The 13,748-nt window shown below is 38.4% G+C and overlaps 2 protein-coding genes and 1 long non-coding RNA gene across 3 annotated transcripts; 2 read left to right on the forward strand and 1 right to left on the reverse strand.

Moving 5' to 3' along the window:
• On the forward strand, nt 1,380–1,922 carry LOC110272202. The gene is made up of 2 exons (XR_002363193.1): nt 1,380–1,701; nt 1,747–1,922. It is a non-coding gene; the product is annotated as an uncharacterized LOC110272202 (long non-coding RNA).
• LOC107611790 lies at nt 5,317–7,023 on the forward strand. Its single transcript, XM_016313686.1, has one exon. The coding sequence runs from the start codon at nt 5,317–5,319 to the stop codon at nt 7,021–7,023; it is 1,707 nt and encodes a 568-aa protein (XP_016169172.1).
• LOC110266559 lies at nt 10,872–13,426 on the reverse strand. Its single transcript, XM_021111436.1, has 2 exons — nt 11,407–13,426; nt 10,872–11,333 (listed from the first exon to the last, which is right to left on the reverse strand). Exons 1-2 carry the CDS (start codon nt 11,572–11,574, stop codon nt 10,872–10,874), a joined length of 630 nt encoding a protein of 209 aa, XP_020967095.1. The 5' UTR covers nt 11,575–13,426.

The following is a 13,748-nucleotide window of genomic DNA, read 5'->3' on the forward strand; positions in this document are numbered from 1 at the left end:
CTACATACTACATATGATATAAAATATGACTGCACGAATCGGGTTCTTTTAGAGAAAAAAAATGATAAAATAAAGAATAAAAGATTTAGTTATCTTTAAATTAAAATAATAAGATTGACTTATATTATGATTAAAAAATTACTTTTTATTTTACTAATTTTCATATTCTGAAATCTTTTTCATGTTCAAGTATTAGCTACTATCCAGAATGGGTTTAATTTTGTTTCATAACTTCTAAAAAGTAAACAAAAAATTTTATATAAAAACAAATTTACTATTAGGCTATATATATTCAATAGAAATATATTCAAACCGAGTTCAGTGAGGTCCATGCAGGGATGCACATGTGTTTTCAAAAAAATGAGTGAATATATAATGGGGAAATAGGACAGTGATAGAGAAAATAGTTTCCAGTTTATCAATTGTCAGTTAATTAGATGTATGTGAAGTCGTTTTCAAATTAATGCACAGTGAACTTTGCTATAAAACTCTCCATAAGCTCATACTAGGCGTTTAGATACAAGCGTTATATACCTATCTTTTAAGAAGAAATTAAGATTAAGATATACATGTTATTTTACGTACTTACGTTATTATATATAGGTCAAACTAGAAATTTGTAAGTCAGCCACGGCATTTGTTCAACTAAGAATTAATAATACTACGACGACCACAGGATAGATGCCTGCCGCCTGGCCAACAAATTTGAACGAGTAGTGTTGAATATGTACAAATAAAACGGCTTTCCATTTTTTTTTAAAAAATCATCCAATGATCCTTTGCGTCTCATTGTTGCTTTAAGAACTTAGATCCTTAGAGGATCTAAATAAATGATAAAATGATAGAGGTCATTCAGATAAAGACGTTTAAAACAAGGTTCTGAAAACCGAACCGGTCATTGAACCGTTCTAAGTACTGGTTCACTGGTTCATAGGTTCAACCGGTTTGATCGTGGTTGAACCGTAAAAACCGTTTTATAATAAATAATAATTAAAATGTAAATAAGCACATGAAAATATAATTATAGTCTAATCTAAACTTTAAAATATCATTCAAATTAAAAGTACTACATAAACCAAATGTTATAATCTCATTCAAATACAAATTCAAAGTTCAAAAGTCCTCAAATAACCAATCAAACCCAACATAGCATCATCAAAATGATCCAAGTACTCAGACAAAATAAGCATTGGTAATGCGGTTTTCCATTTATATTCTGTAAAGCAATGTATCTCCAAGCAGGATCACTTTTCCCCCTAACACTACAAGTTTGTGATTGATTTTCGTTACTCGCGGGAGGAGGAGAACGTTCATTCGAAGCAGAATTTTTTTCAGCATTATTATTCCTAGGTAGGTCTTGGTTGATACTTTCTTCCATACCTAAATATTACCAGCAATCCAACCCAATAATCTCAACTCTCAATTTCACAATAAATGAACAAACAACATCCAAAATCCAAAATCAGAGTATACAAACAAGTACAACATCTCAGGTTCAATAAAATTCTTTGTTCACAAAATCAGAATTCAGTTCATCAGAGTTCAGTTCATCAGAGTTCAGTTCATCAGAATCAATGAAATCCCAAAATTATTTCATAACAGTTTCAGAGAGTAGAGACTCAGAGTTCAGTTCATCATAGCACAGTTCATCAGAAATAATGAAATCAAAAAATAAATTCATAACAGTTTACTCAGAGTTCAGTTCATCAGAGCACAGTTCATCAGAATCAATTCATCAGAGCACAGTTCATCAGAATCAATGAAATCAAAAAATAGATTCATAACAGTTTACTCAGAGTTCAGTTCATCAGAGCACAGTTCATCAGAATCAATGAAATCAAAAAATAAATTCAAAACAGTTTCAGAGAGTAGAGACCCAGAGTTCAGTTCATCAGTTCAGTTCATCAGAATCAATGAAATCACAAAATGAACTCATAACAGTTTCATTTTTTAGAGAGTAAAGACTCAGACTTCAGTTCATCAGAGCACAGTTTCATCAGAATTGGATTGCATCACAAAATCATGTTGATAACCTAATTAAAAATTACCTGGAAATGAGGAAATCTGTTGCTTTCTCTCAGAGCTTGAAGGACAACGCTTCAACGCTTCTCTACTGCTTTCTCAGAGGCAGAGCTCGACGGAGGTGACATGCGAAGTGGCTGAGGGCGTGAGTGCGACGGCGGTGAGGGCGTGACCGTGCTGAAGGTTGGAGTTGAGGGCGTGAGTGTGACGGCGGTGAGTGCGTTGAGGGCCTCCTGGAGTCTGGAGTTGACAACTGGGTGGTGAGTCCGGTGAGTGCGGTGAGTGCGGTGAGTGCGGTGACTGGGTGGTGTTCTGTTCCTTGGAAGGCTGGAGGAACGAGGAAGTGGAGGGCTGGAGGCTGCGAACCTGCGAAGGAGAAAGAAAACTCAGAATTAGGGTTCCCTCAGCAGCACAAAACGGCGGCGTTTTGCTGCAATGTTAAAAAACCGGCCGGGTCCCGGTTCGGTTCGACTGACCGGTAACCGGCCGGTTCGTCGGTTCAAATTCGGTTTTCAAATACTGCGGTTTTTACTATTGCCCGAACCGCTACAGCCACCGGTTCACGGTTCGACCGGTCCGACCGGCCGGTTCGAACCGGTTTTCAGAACATTGGTTTAAAATGTCTTTTTTTTAAAGATGTTTTTATGTTGTATTTTAATTGGTTTTTGTATAATTTATTCGGTGTTTCTCATCACATATTATTAAATTTCTCAAAAGATATAAAAAATATTAAAAAATTTTATTTTTATAAAAAAGTCAATAATTTTTTTGTTTACTTTTGTAAACATATTTACTTCTATTTGATTAGAGTGTGGATCCGATTCGATCCAATCCGATCATCTTACAGATCAGATCATATCCTCAAATTACAGATCAGAAACGGATAAATACTATGGATTTATATGGATATGATCTAATCTATGAACACCCCTAACTACTACTATAGGTTCATTGTTGCAAAAGAATGCTTCTTTTATTATAAACCATTATTAGATCTTAATTACCATTAAAACAACTTAATTGTCAACAAAGAGATAATACTTATTGGTCTCTAAAATTATGTTCGTATTTGAATTCATAGTTATAAAAATCGAACTGGATCGACCGGAAAACTAATGAACCGAACTAGTAGTTCGGTTCGGTTTACTCTTTGGACCGTTTAAGGAATAAAATCAGTGTGAACCGGTCTAACCGAACTGATCTGCTTGAAAAATTTTTTAAAATGTCTCCACAAGGTCTCGAACCAAGAACCTTGGAGCAAAAACAACCTCTACTTGCCACTTAGCCATTGCACTTTAAAGTATTATGTTTGACAAATACTAATTATATAGTATACATAAATATCTAATTTAATTTAATTTTTATTTTTTCTATTTTAAAATTAATTATATTTTAATTATATACCATTATTAATATAAATATAAATTTCACTAAAAATTTATTAATTTACTTGATCTATTTTATTGCTAGTATTTTGATTAAGGTTATTTATTTTGATGTTAGTGTTAAAATCTACTGATATTATAGTTAGATGATAGGCTTTGTGAATTAATTATTTTTTTATTATGTCAAAATAAGATATTATTGTAGCATTAAAATTTTATGATTTTTTTTATGTTAGTTATTTTTAAAAGTTGAGACTTGATTCTTCATAAAATGTTAGTGAAGATATGTATTTCAAATTTTAATTTTAAGTTTTTAACTATTTTATATTTTATATTTATGTGAGACCGGTTTTATCGGTTCAACCAGTAATTTATCGGTTGAACCAATAAACCAGTGAACCAGTAGCTTGACCGGTTCGATCACTGGTTCGGTTCTAACAACTATGTTTCAATCTAATTTCAAAAATTTCGATTTACTCAATTTAGTCTCCCAACTTAATAGTTATGACTCACATTGGTTCCTAATCTTATTTTTGTCACTGTCTCACAAAATCGTTAACGACATGCTGAGATGGACTAACGACTGTTACATTATACATTCTAGCGACTGTTTGATGTGACAATTGAATTTTTTTTTACCTTTTTTTTTTCAACTAAACACTTAAAACCCTAATACGAGTCACGGATACCTAAGTTAAAAAATCAAACTAAGTAAATTAAAACTTTAAAAGTCAGATTAAAGCTTGAATATAACTTCAAAATAGAACTTTAACTTATGTAGTGATTAATTTAAATCAGAATTTTTTAAAAACTAATTAATATTATATATATTTTATTACAATATATCTTGTTATAAAAAAATTATTTATTTCTAATGCTTATATTAAAAATAAAAACAAAATTTAAATTAGTAAATTTTAATCTATAATATAATAATAATATAGTAATTGTTTTATATATTATATGAATAAAAATTAATTATTTTTTTATTTATAAAAATTTTAAGAGCTTGTTATATATATATATATATATATGATGAATGTGATATATTTTTTTATGTAAATAATCTTTTAAAAAAATCTAATAGTTAATTTATTACCTTTTTTTTGTTTTAGTCCAAATTAAATGTTTTTTATTGTTTCTGAAAAGAAAATTTTTTGAGAAATTTAATAATATGTGATGAGGTACACCGAATAAATTATACAGAAACCAATTAAAACACAATATGAAAACATCTTTAAAAAAAGACGTTTTAGGCGTCTTTATCTGAGTGGCCTCCATTCTAATTCTATTTACTAGAATAAGAATTGTTCTATTTTTTAATTTTATTGTTGTATTATTAGTTTTCAGTTTTGATTTGTTAATGTAATAATATTATTATTTTATGATAAATATTGACATGGTCACCATTAATACGAGCTATAACTCGGCCTCATAACCGTTACTGACCGTCGCCATAACTCGCCATTTGCCGTTATTGCTCAGCCCTTATGAGCTATAACTCGGTGGCGTTATTATTATCATAACCGACGTCCCAAACGGTAAGATAAAATCGGTTACGAAACCGATTTTATCACCTAAAATGTAACGGACGAATATATATATCTATAAAAGAAAGGTAAAGTATCTTTTTTAAGGGACAATTCTGAACTTGACACCATAACTGACTTAAGTATTGGAGTGCCTTTGCAGGTACACTCCCCCTCTTTGTATTGCTCGCACTCTCGCACCTACAGCGAACATAAGGAGCTCAGACTCTGAGGAGCAGGCGTTTAACCTTACAGCACATAGCTCGGCTGATCTTGAGGAGTTGAAGCCGACCTATTCCCAGGCAAGATCAATTGGCGCCCACCGTGGGGCCGAGGAAATCGTATTTTTTCTTTTAGTCCCATCACCTCCGTCTGCATCCATGGCTGACGCACCGCCTCCTTCACTGTCCGAACTTATGCGAATGGTAGTTGAGCTACAACAAGCCAATCAGCGAATGGCTGACGAGAACCAAATAATGGCTGCCCAAATTGCTGAAATAAATCATGCTCGGATTGAGCACAACGATGCTCATCGCAAGCGAGCAGAAGACGAGGAACATCAGTCCCAACCCACTCATGTTTCGGAGACTGCTCGACACGAGGAGCAGCAGCCCGAAGATGAAAAAGAAGAGTCCGAAGACCCTGTGGGTCCCTTCACAGAAGAAGTAATGAACTTCGAACTGCTGAAGAGGTTCACTCTGCCGCTGACCCTCACGCCTTATGATGGACTCGGAGACCCGAGGAAATTTCTAAAGAAATTCCGATCAATAATGATTGTCAATGGTGCATCAGATACAGTCTTATGTCGTTGTTTTCTGAATTATTTAGATGGTCCTGCACTTGATTGGTTGTGTGCTTTGCCTGCAGGTTCCATTTCGCGCTTTCATCAGTTGGCGAAGTTATTTGAAGAGCATTTCGCTGGATCCGCAATATACTTGCATGATTCCGATTACTTGAACACTATCAAGCAAGGACCGAACGAAAGCTTAAAGGAATTAATGACCCGCTTCACCAAGGTCGCGATCAGCATACCAGACCTCTACCCCGAGGTCCATCTGCACGCGATTAAAAGTGGCCTCCGACCCGGAAAGTTCCAGGAGACAATCGCAGTAGCAAAACCGAAGACTCTAGCAGAATTTCGGGAGAAAGCAAAAGGACAAATTGATATCGAGGAACTCAGACAAGCTCGGAAGTCTGACAAGTCAAACTTCCGCGAAGAAGATAAGAGCTCAACCATTAAGAAAAGTTTTAAACTAACACCTCGATTTGATTCCTATACGCAGTTTAACACTAGGAGGGAAGACATAATCAAAGAAATCTTGAACTCCAAACTAATCATGCCTCCAAGAAAGGCCGACACGTACCAATATGCAAAAAACATGGACAAATCGAAGTACTGCGCTTTCCACCAGAAACACGGCCACAATACCGATGATTGTGTGGTCGCCAAGGATCTTTTAGAACGACTAGCAAGACAAGGACACCTAGACAAGTACGTCGGTGGTCACATCCAAAAACGCGGCCCTAGTTCCACAACAAACGACCTCTCTGAACAAAACCGAGGAAAAGAGAAGGCATCTACAAGCCAATATGAAAGACCACGAGGTATAATCAATTGTATTTCAGGAGGATACGCCAGTGGAGGATACTCAAACTCGGCGAGGAAAAGATCGTTTAGATCCATATGTTCTGTAAACGGACCACAACAAGACGTAGCAACCACTAATCAACAACCCGAAGTCACTTTCACACACGCCGACTTCAACTCCAGTATACAAAATTTGGACGACCCCGTGGTGATCACCCTTCAGCTAGGAGATCTATTAGTGAAAAAAGTACTCTTGGACCCCGGGAGCAGCGCCGACGTTCTGTTTTACTCCACATTTCAAAAGATGAAGCTCAGCGACAACATGCTGCACTCAACAGGAGGAGATTTGGTCGGCTTCTCAGGAGAACGAGTTCCAATACTCGGATCAGTGTGGTTACAAACCACACTGGGTGAGCATCCTCTTTCAAAAACTAATGATATTCAATATTTAGTAGTTGACTGTTTCAGTCCATATAACCTTATGGTCAACCTTTTTTAAATAAGTTCGGCGCCATTGTCTCTACCGTCCATCTCTGTGTAAAGTTTCCACTGCAGGGTGATCAGGTTGTAACCATCCATGGAGATCATAAAGAGGCACGACAGTGTTACAACATCAGCATGAAGTTCCAAAACCGCTCAACGCAACAAGCCAACAATGTCGACCTCAAACAAAAAGAGGACACACTGACCGACCTCGACCCAAGAGCCGATTTTCTTGAACGCCCAAAACCATCCGATGACCTACAAAAAGTGTATTTTAATAATGACCCTAACAAATTTACATATGTAGGTACATCAATCAACACAGCTGAGTTATAGGCCATAACAACCTTCCTGCAAGAAAACGCCGAGCTTTTTGCCTGGAAACCTGCAGACATGTCCGGCATTGATCCACAAATTATCAGTCATAAACTAGCAATAAACTCGGCAGTCCGACCAATACAGCAGAAGAAACAAAAACTCGGCGAAGAAAAGAGGAGAGCATCACTAGAAGAAACACAAAAGCTCATCAACGCCGAATTTATCAAGGAGATCAGATTCACTACATGGCTAGCCAATGTGGTAATGGTAAGAAAACAAAACGGTAGGTGGCGCATGTGCGTCGATTTCACCGATTTAAACAAAGCATGCCCAAAGGATTCTTACCCCCTACCATCCATAGACTCTTTAGTAGACAATGTATCAGGCTATGCTACTTTAAGTTTTATGGATGCGTATTCAGGGTATAATCAAATACTCATGCACCCCTCCGATCAAGATAAAACAGCTTTTATCACTGATTTCGGTAACTATTGTTATAAAGTTATGCCATTTGGATTAAAGAACGCAGGTGCAACTTACCAACGCCTTATGGATAAAGTGTTCGCCAAACAAATCGGCAGGAATATCGAAGTTTATGTTGATGATATGGTCGCCAAAACAAAAATCGGACATAATCAGATCAGCGACCTTACAGAAATATTCGGCCAGATCCGCCAGTACAACATGCATCTCAACCCCGAAAAATGTGCCTTCGCCGTTCAAGGGGGTAAGTTTTTAGGTTTTTTGCTAACATGCAGGGGAATAGAGGCAAATCCAGACAAATGCCGAGCAGTGCTGGACATGGCCAGCCCTAAAACATTAAAAGAAGTTCAGCGTCTCACAGGACGCCTTGCCGCACTTTCCAGATTTGTTCCCTGCTTAGCTTCAACTTCTATTCCTTTTTTCCAAACAATTAAAAAGAAAAATAGATTTGAATGGAACGACGATTGTGAGAAAGCCTTTTTGAAATTAAAAACAACTCTCTCACAACCGCCGATTTTACAAAAACCCCTACAAGGGGAAAATTTATTTCTATATCTGTCAGTTACTGATTGGGCGATAAGTTCGGCCCTTGTATCAGAGAGAAACAAAGTTCAGCATCCGATATACTTTGTCAGTAAGACTCTCCAACATGCCGAACTCAATTATCCAAGGATTGAGAAGCTCGCACTGGCACTAATATTCTCGGCACGATGTCTCCGACCTTACTTCCAGAGCCACGTTATTCACATCAGAACAGATCACCCACTGAGACAAGTGTTACGCAAACCAGAAATCGCAGGACGACTCATAAAATGGGCAGTCGAACTGTCTGAGTTCGATATCAAATACTAATCCAGAGGACCGATCAAGTCACAGTTTCTAGCAGATTTCATCGCCGAGCTTACTATACCATCCGAGGAAGATCATGCAAAACAATGGATCTTATATGTAGACGGATCTTCCAATAATGGGGGCTGTGGAGCAGGAATTCGTCTAGAAGCCGAGGACGGATTCATACTGGAACACTCAATACACTTAGCTTTCAAAGCCAGCAATAACCAATCCGAGTATGAAGCACTACTCGCTGGACTCCGACTCTGTTTAGATCTCCACATCTCGACAATCAAAGTATATTGTGATTCTTTGTTAGTGGTACAGCAGGTAAACGGCCTCTTTCAGGTAAAAGATCCTCTACTCTCTAAATACCTGCTATTAGTAAAAAAATTATCAACAAAATTCGTCAAATTTAAAATAGAACATATACCACGCGAACAAAATCAAAGGGCAGATATCTTATCTAAACTCGGCAGTACACAATCCGAGTTATCCACACTGCAACAGTTCACAATAACATCACCCACTGTTACTCTGACAAATGTGTTAAGTGTTACACATGTAAAAGATTGGAGGGACGACTTTATACACTATTTACAAACAGGTAATATACCAGAAGGGGCCGAGAACAATAAAAAGTTCCGACGGTAAGCATCTTCCTTCACAATACTCAATGGGACATTGTATCGACGAGGATATACTCGCCCCCTACTCAAATGCCTCAACAAGTCAGAAGCTGACATAGCATTAGCAGAAACACATGAAGGAATCTGTGGCACACATACAGGAGCTCGGAGCCTAGCATCAAAGATCCTCCGAGCTGGATTCTTTTGGCCGACTTTGAAACAGGACAGCCAACAAAAAATCAGGTCATGCCAGAATTGCCAAAGACACGCACCACTGATACACATACCTGCCGAGCATATGCATCATTCAGACATCAGCTGGCCATTTAACCAATGGGGTTTGGATATACTCGGGCCGTTCCCTACGGCACCGGGCCAGGTAAAATTTCTTATTGTCGGCATTGATTATTTCTCCAAATGGGTGGAAGCCCAACCTTTAGCAAAAATAAAATCTCAACAAATGATTTCATTCGTTTGGAAAACCATTATTTGCCGTTTCGGCATACCTCAACATATCACAACTGACAATGGTCGCCAGTTTGCCGATCAGAAGTTTCAATCTTTTTTGCAGAATCTCAAAATAAACCAACACTTCGCCTCTGTTGAACATCCTCAAACGAACGGACTAGCTGAGGCCGCAAATAAGGTCATCCTGCATGCACTAAAGAAAAAGCTAGATGACGCTAAAGGACTGTGGGCCGAACTAATACCTGAAGTCCTTTGGGGATACAACACCACCCCACAAACATCAACAAAAGAAACGCCATTCAGGCTGGTATACGGATCGGAAGCCATGATCCCCCTGGAGATCTCCCAGAACTCAATCCAAACTTACATCGACAATCAAGACGAAGCTCGGAGATCCGAGCTGGACATCATCGAAGAAGTAAGGGACATCGCCGCCTTGAAGCAACGCGCGGCCCAGCAAGCAATTGCAAGACAATACAACAAGTCGGTCAGAAGTAGATCATTCGTCAAAGGAGACTTAGTCCTCCGCAAAACCGAAACTGCTCGGAAACCACCAACACATGGAAAGCTCGCAGCCAATTGGGACGGTCCATACCGAGTATCACAAGTACTCGGTCAAGGAGCATACAAGCTAGAATCACTAGATGGTAAACTCATGCCTAATACATGGAATGTGTCTTCCTTAAAGAAATTTTATAGTTAAAAGACAGGGACAGGCTTGTACTCTTTTTCCTACTACCAAGATTTTATCCCAAAGGGTTTTGCTTGGAGAGGTTTTAACGAGGCTAGCCTACCTGCACCTTTGTATTCAAAAGGTTCATAAAGACTCCGAATATATAGGAGGCAAATATTATCTTCTTTATCAAATAACTATACGACTGATATTATCAATCCAACATAACTCTATCAATACAGCTCAGACAAAGCCCAATACATGTCTAAGCTACAACCTGCAATTATCAGATAACAAAAAAAATACCAATAAGCTCGGAACACTTTCCGACGAATAACAAACAGCTTTTATAAAAAGCGTCACATTCAAAATTCAAACAAGTCAAATTCAACAAAGTTCAAACCAAACAAACTAACTATTACATATGCAAAATAAATTCAAATAAGTTTCTAACAAAACACATTAAACATTATCGGCTTCATCTTCTGCATCGCCATCATCTTCGATTAGTTGACCATCTCGAACTATCTTTCTAGGATCCATGCCAGAGAGATCGGCATCCGGAACCAAAAACTTAACCTGCAACCTTGCCCTTTCAAACCCTTCAACAAATGAATCTAATATCTCATCCGCCTTTTTCTTCTCCATCTCCTTAAATTGAGTAGTAAGCTCAATCAGACGAGTTTGCATGTTCACCAGATCACTTTCCTTTTTCTTCAAATTTTCCACATCTTTAGAGTAACTTTCTTTAGTTTCCTTCAACAACTTCTTGGTCTCAGTCAAACGCGCTTGAAGCTCAGCAGCAACACTCTTACTCTTCACCAACTCCTCCTTCAAAACAGAAACCTCTCCTTTCTCTGCAACAACCCTCTTATTTTTCAACTCTTGGCTACGCCCAAGACTTGCAAGGCGCAGACCAACAACCTAAAGAAAGACATAAAACCATAATTCATAACACTCCTAGAGGAAGAGTAAGGAAAAACCAATAGGTCATTACCTGCATATACTGCCCAATAGCCATGTCCCCGACTTCCTTTGCAAGAGTAACATCAGCCGACGACTGACAATACTCGTCCACCACAGCCATATAAGGATACTCCTTTTCCCACACCGAAAATGCCTCACTTTGTTCAGAAATTTCATGAAGCCTTTTTTGATTACCCATAAAAGCCTGTATCTCTTCCAGAGGAACCCCTACTTCCTTATCATCAGAATCATCAGACAAATCAACAAGGTCAGACTTCTTTCTTTTCTTCGCAATCACTTTCCTCCGACCTTGACGAGGCTGCGTAACCTCGCCGGCACCAGCAACTTTCTCAGCATTAGACGACGATACCTCCTTCTCCAGATTCTTATTCTTGAAGCGCGTCCTCAGAGACGCAGCTGAAACACCAGGGTATTTACCACCTGCGAAAACAAAACAACATCAGAAATATGACAAGAAGCAATAAAGACCTTAGAAGCAACCCTATAACTCACCCAAATAGGCTACCACAGTATCTTTATCCTCCTCCCAATTCAGAAGCTCATACATTGAAATTAGGTCTCCCCGACCGATATTTTCAACAAGAAACTCAATCACACAAACATTCCTCGGGGAGATAACCTCAGAACCGAGTATATTTTGAGGTTCCGAACACCAATACAACGGGAATTTCTCAGCCAGATTTTCATCTACAGAAAACGGAAAATCTTTTTCCAAAGCCCTAACCTTTAAATACATCTATTTGAAATCTTTAAAAGAAGATTTGTACAATTTGAAAATGCCAAAACCAGGGGTGCTATTGAAGTTTATCCAACCACCTTTCCACACCCCTTTGGCTTGAAATAAAGAAAAGAAAAGGTCAACAAATGGCACCACTTCCAGAAACTCCATTAAAATTTCAAAGGAACGAAGAAACGCCCACCCATTTGGATGAAGCTGCGACGGAGCGTAGTTTAACTGCCTCAAGACCTGACATTCGAAATCAGTGAAAGTTAACCTAACTCTCAACTCCTCAAGAACGCAGCTGTGCATATAGAAAAATTCAAACCCTCTGCCCCGGTGATAAACCCTATCATTAACACTACAGGGCAGTAACTCAACCCCAACCCCAGAATTCTGCCTCACCACCCTACTAGCATCCACCTCCTTAACAGCAGCTTCATCACAGAACAGTGACACCCGAGACCTCACGTCATCCCCAACCCAATCATAAGACCAGTCTATTTCACCTTTCTTCTCCTTCTCAAACCCCATCAGAAACAGTAAACAAACATGCAACCAAGAAATACAAAGGGATGAGAGAAGAAACGAATTAGAAGAACACAAACCTAACCATACCTCTCTTGCTCATTCTCCACACAAGAAGCAGAAAACCAAAAACGCCCAAAATTCCAATCAGCAGAAACAATTAATCGCAAACAAAAAAACGTTCCAAATATCAACCCTGCCTCAGTCACATCAAACGGCGAAAAGAGCATTGGAAACCATCAAAATATTAATGAAGCTCCCACTCCTTCTCTCTCCTGAATAAAAAGCGCGCACAATTTCCCACGTGGCACAGATGGGAAGTTACTTTAATGAAGTACGTTGAACTGGGGGCTCACTCAGTAACCCACTTTTACCGAGTTATAACTCATCACAAAAGCTCAACCTGCTTCATTAAAAAACTTCCCTCAGGCTAAGCTTGGGGGCTGTGACATGGTCACCATTAATACGAGCTATAACTCGACCTCATAACCGTTACTGACCGTCGCCATAACTCGCCATTTGCCGTTATTGCTCGGCCCTTATGAGCTATAACTCGGTGGCGTTATTATTATCATAACCGACGTCCCAAACGGTAAGATAAAATCGGTTACGAAACCAATTTTATCACCTAGAATGTAACGGACGAATATATATATCTATAAAAGAAAGGTAAAGTATCTTTTTTAAGGGACAATTCTGAACTTGACACCATAACTGACTTAAGCATTGGAGTGCCTTTGCAGGTACACTCCCCCTCTTTGTATTGCTCGCACTCTCGCACCTACAGCGAACATAAGGAGCTCGGACTCTGAGGAGCAGGCGTTTAACCTTACAGCACATAGCTCGGCTGATCTCGAGGAGTTGAAGCCGACCTATTTCCCAGACAAGATCAAATATGAACGAAGAATAAGGATCTGAACGAAAAATTGAAATTAACACAAATGGAGATGATATTATTTTTATTTATATGAAATGCATACAATAAGTTAAGAAGTGAAAAGAAATAAAATATTAATACTTTAAGAAGAAAAACAAAAGGTAAAGTGATTAGCTCAGGGACTCCTTCGCTTCCGCGCTCTCTGAAGTTTTTGGGCAAGCTTCATAGC

This window comes from Arachis ipaensis, chromosome B01, assembly GCF_000816755.2.
Source record: "Arachis ipaensis cultivar K30076 chromosome B01, Araip1.1, whole genome shotgun sequence".
NCBI classification, from domain to species: Eukaryota; Viridiplantae; Streptophyta; class Magnoliopsida; order Fabales; family Fabaceae; genus Arachis; species Arachis ipaensis.

Excerpts from the sequence above, each read along its gene's own strand:
- LOC110266559 (XM_021111436.1), bottom strand. The coding sequence starts at position 11,574 with ATGGGTAATCAAAAAAGGCTTCATGAAATTTCTGAACAAAGTGAGGCA. Across the intron at positions 11,334-11,406 it reads CTATTGGGCAGTATATGCAG|GTTGTTGGTCTGCGCCTTGC; the intron begins GTAATGACCTAT and ends GTCTTTCTTTAG.
- LOC107611790 (XM_016313686.1), top strand. The coding sequence starts at position 5,317 with ATGGCTGACGCACCGCCTCCTTCACTGTCCGAACTTATGCGAATGGTA.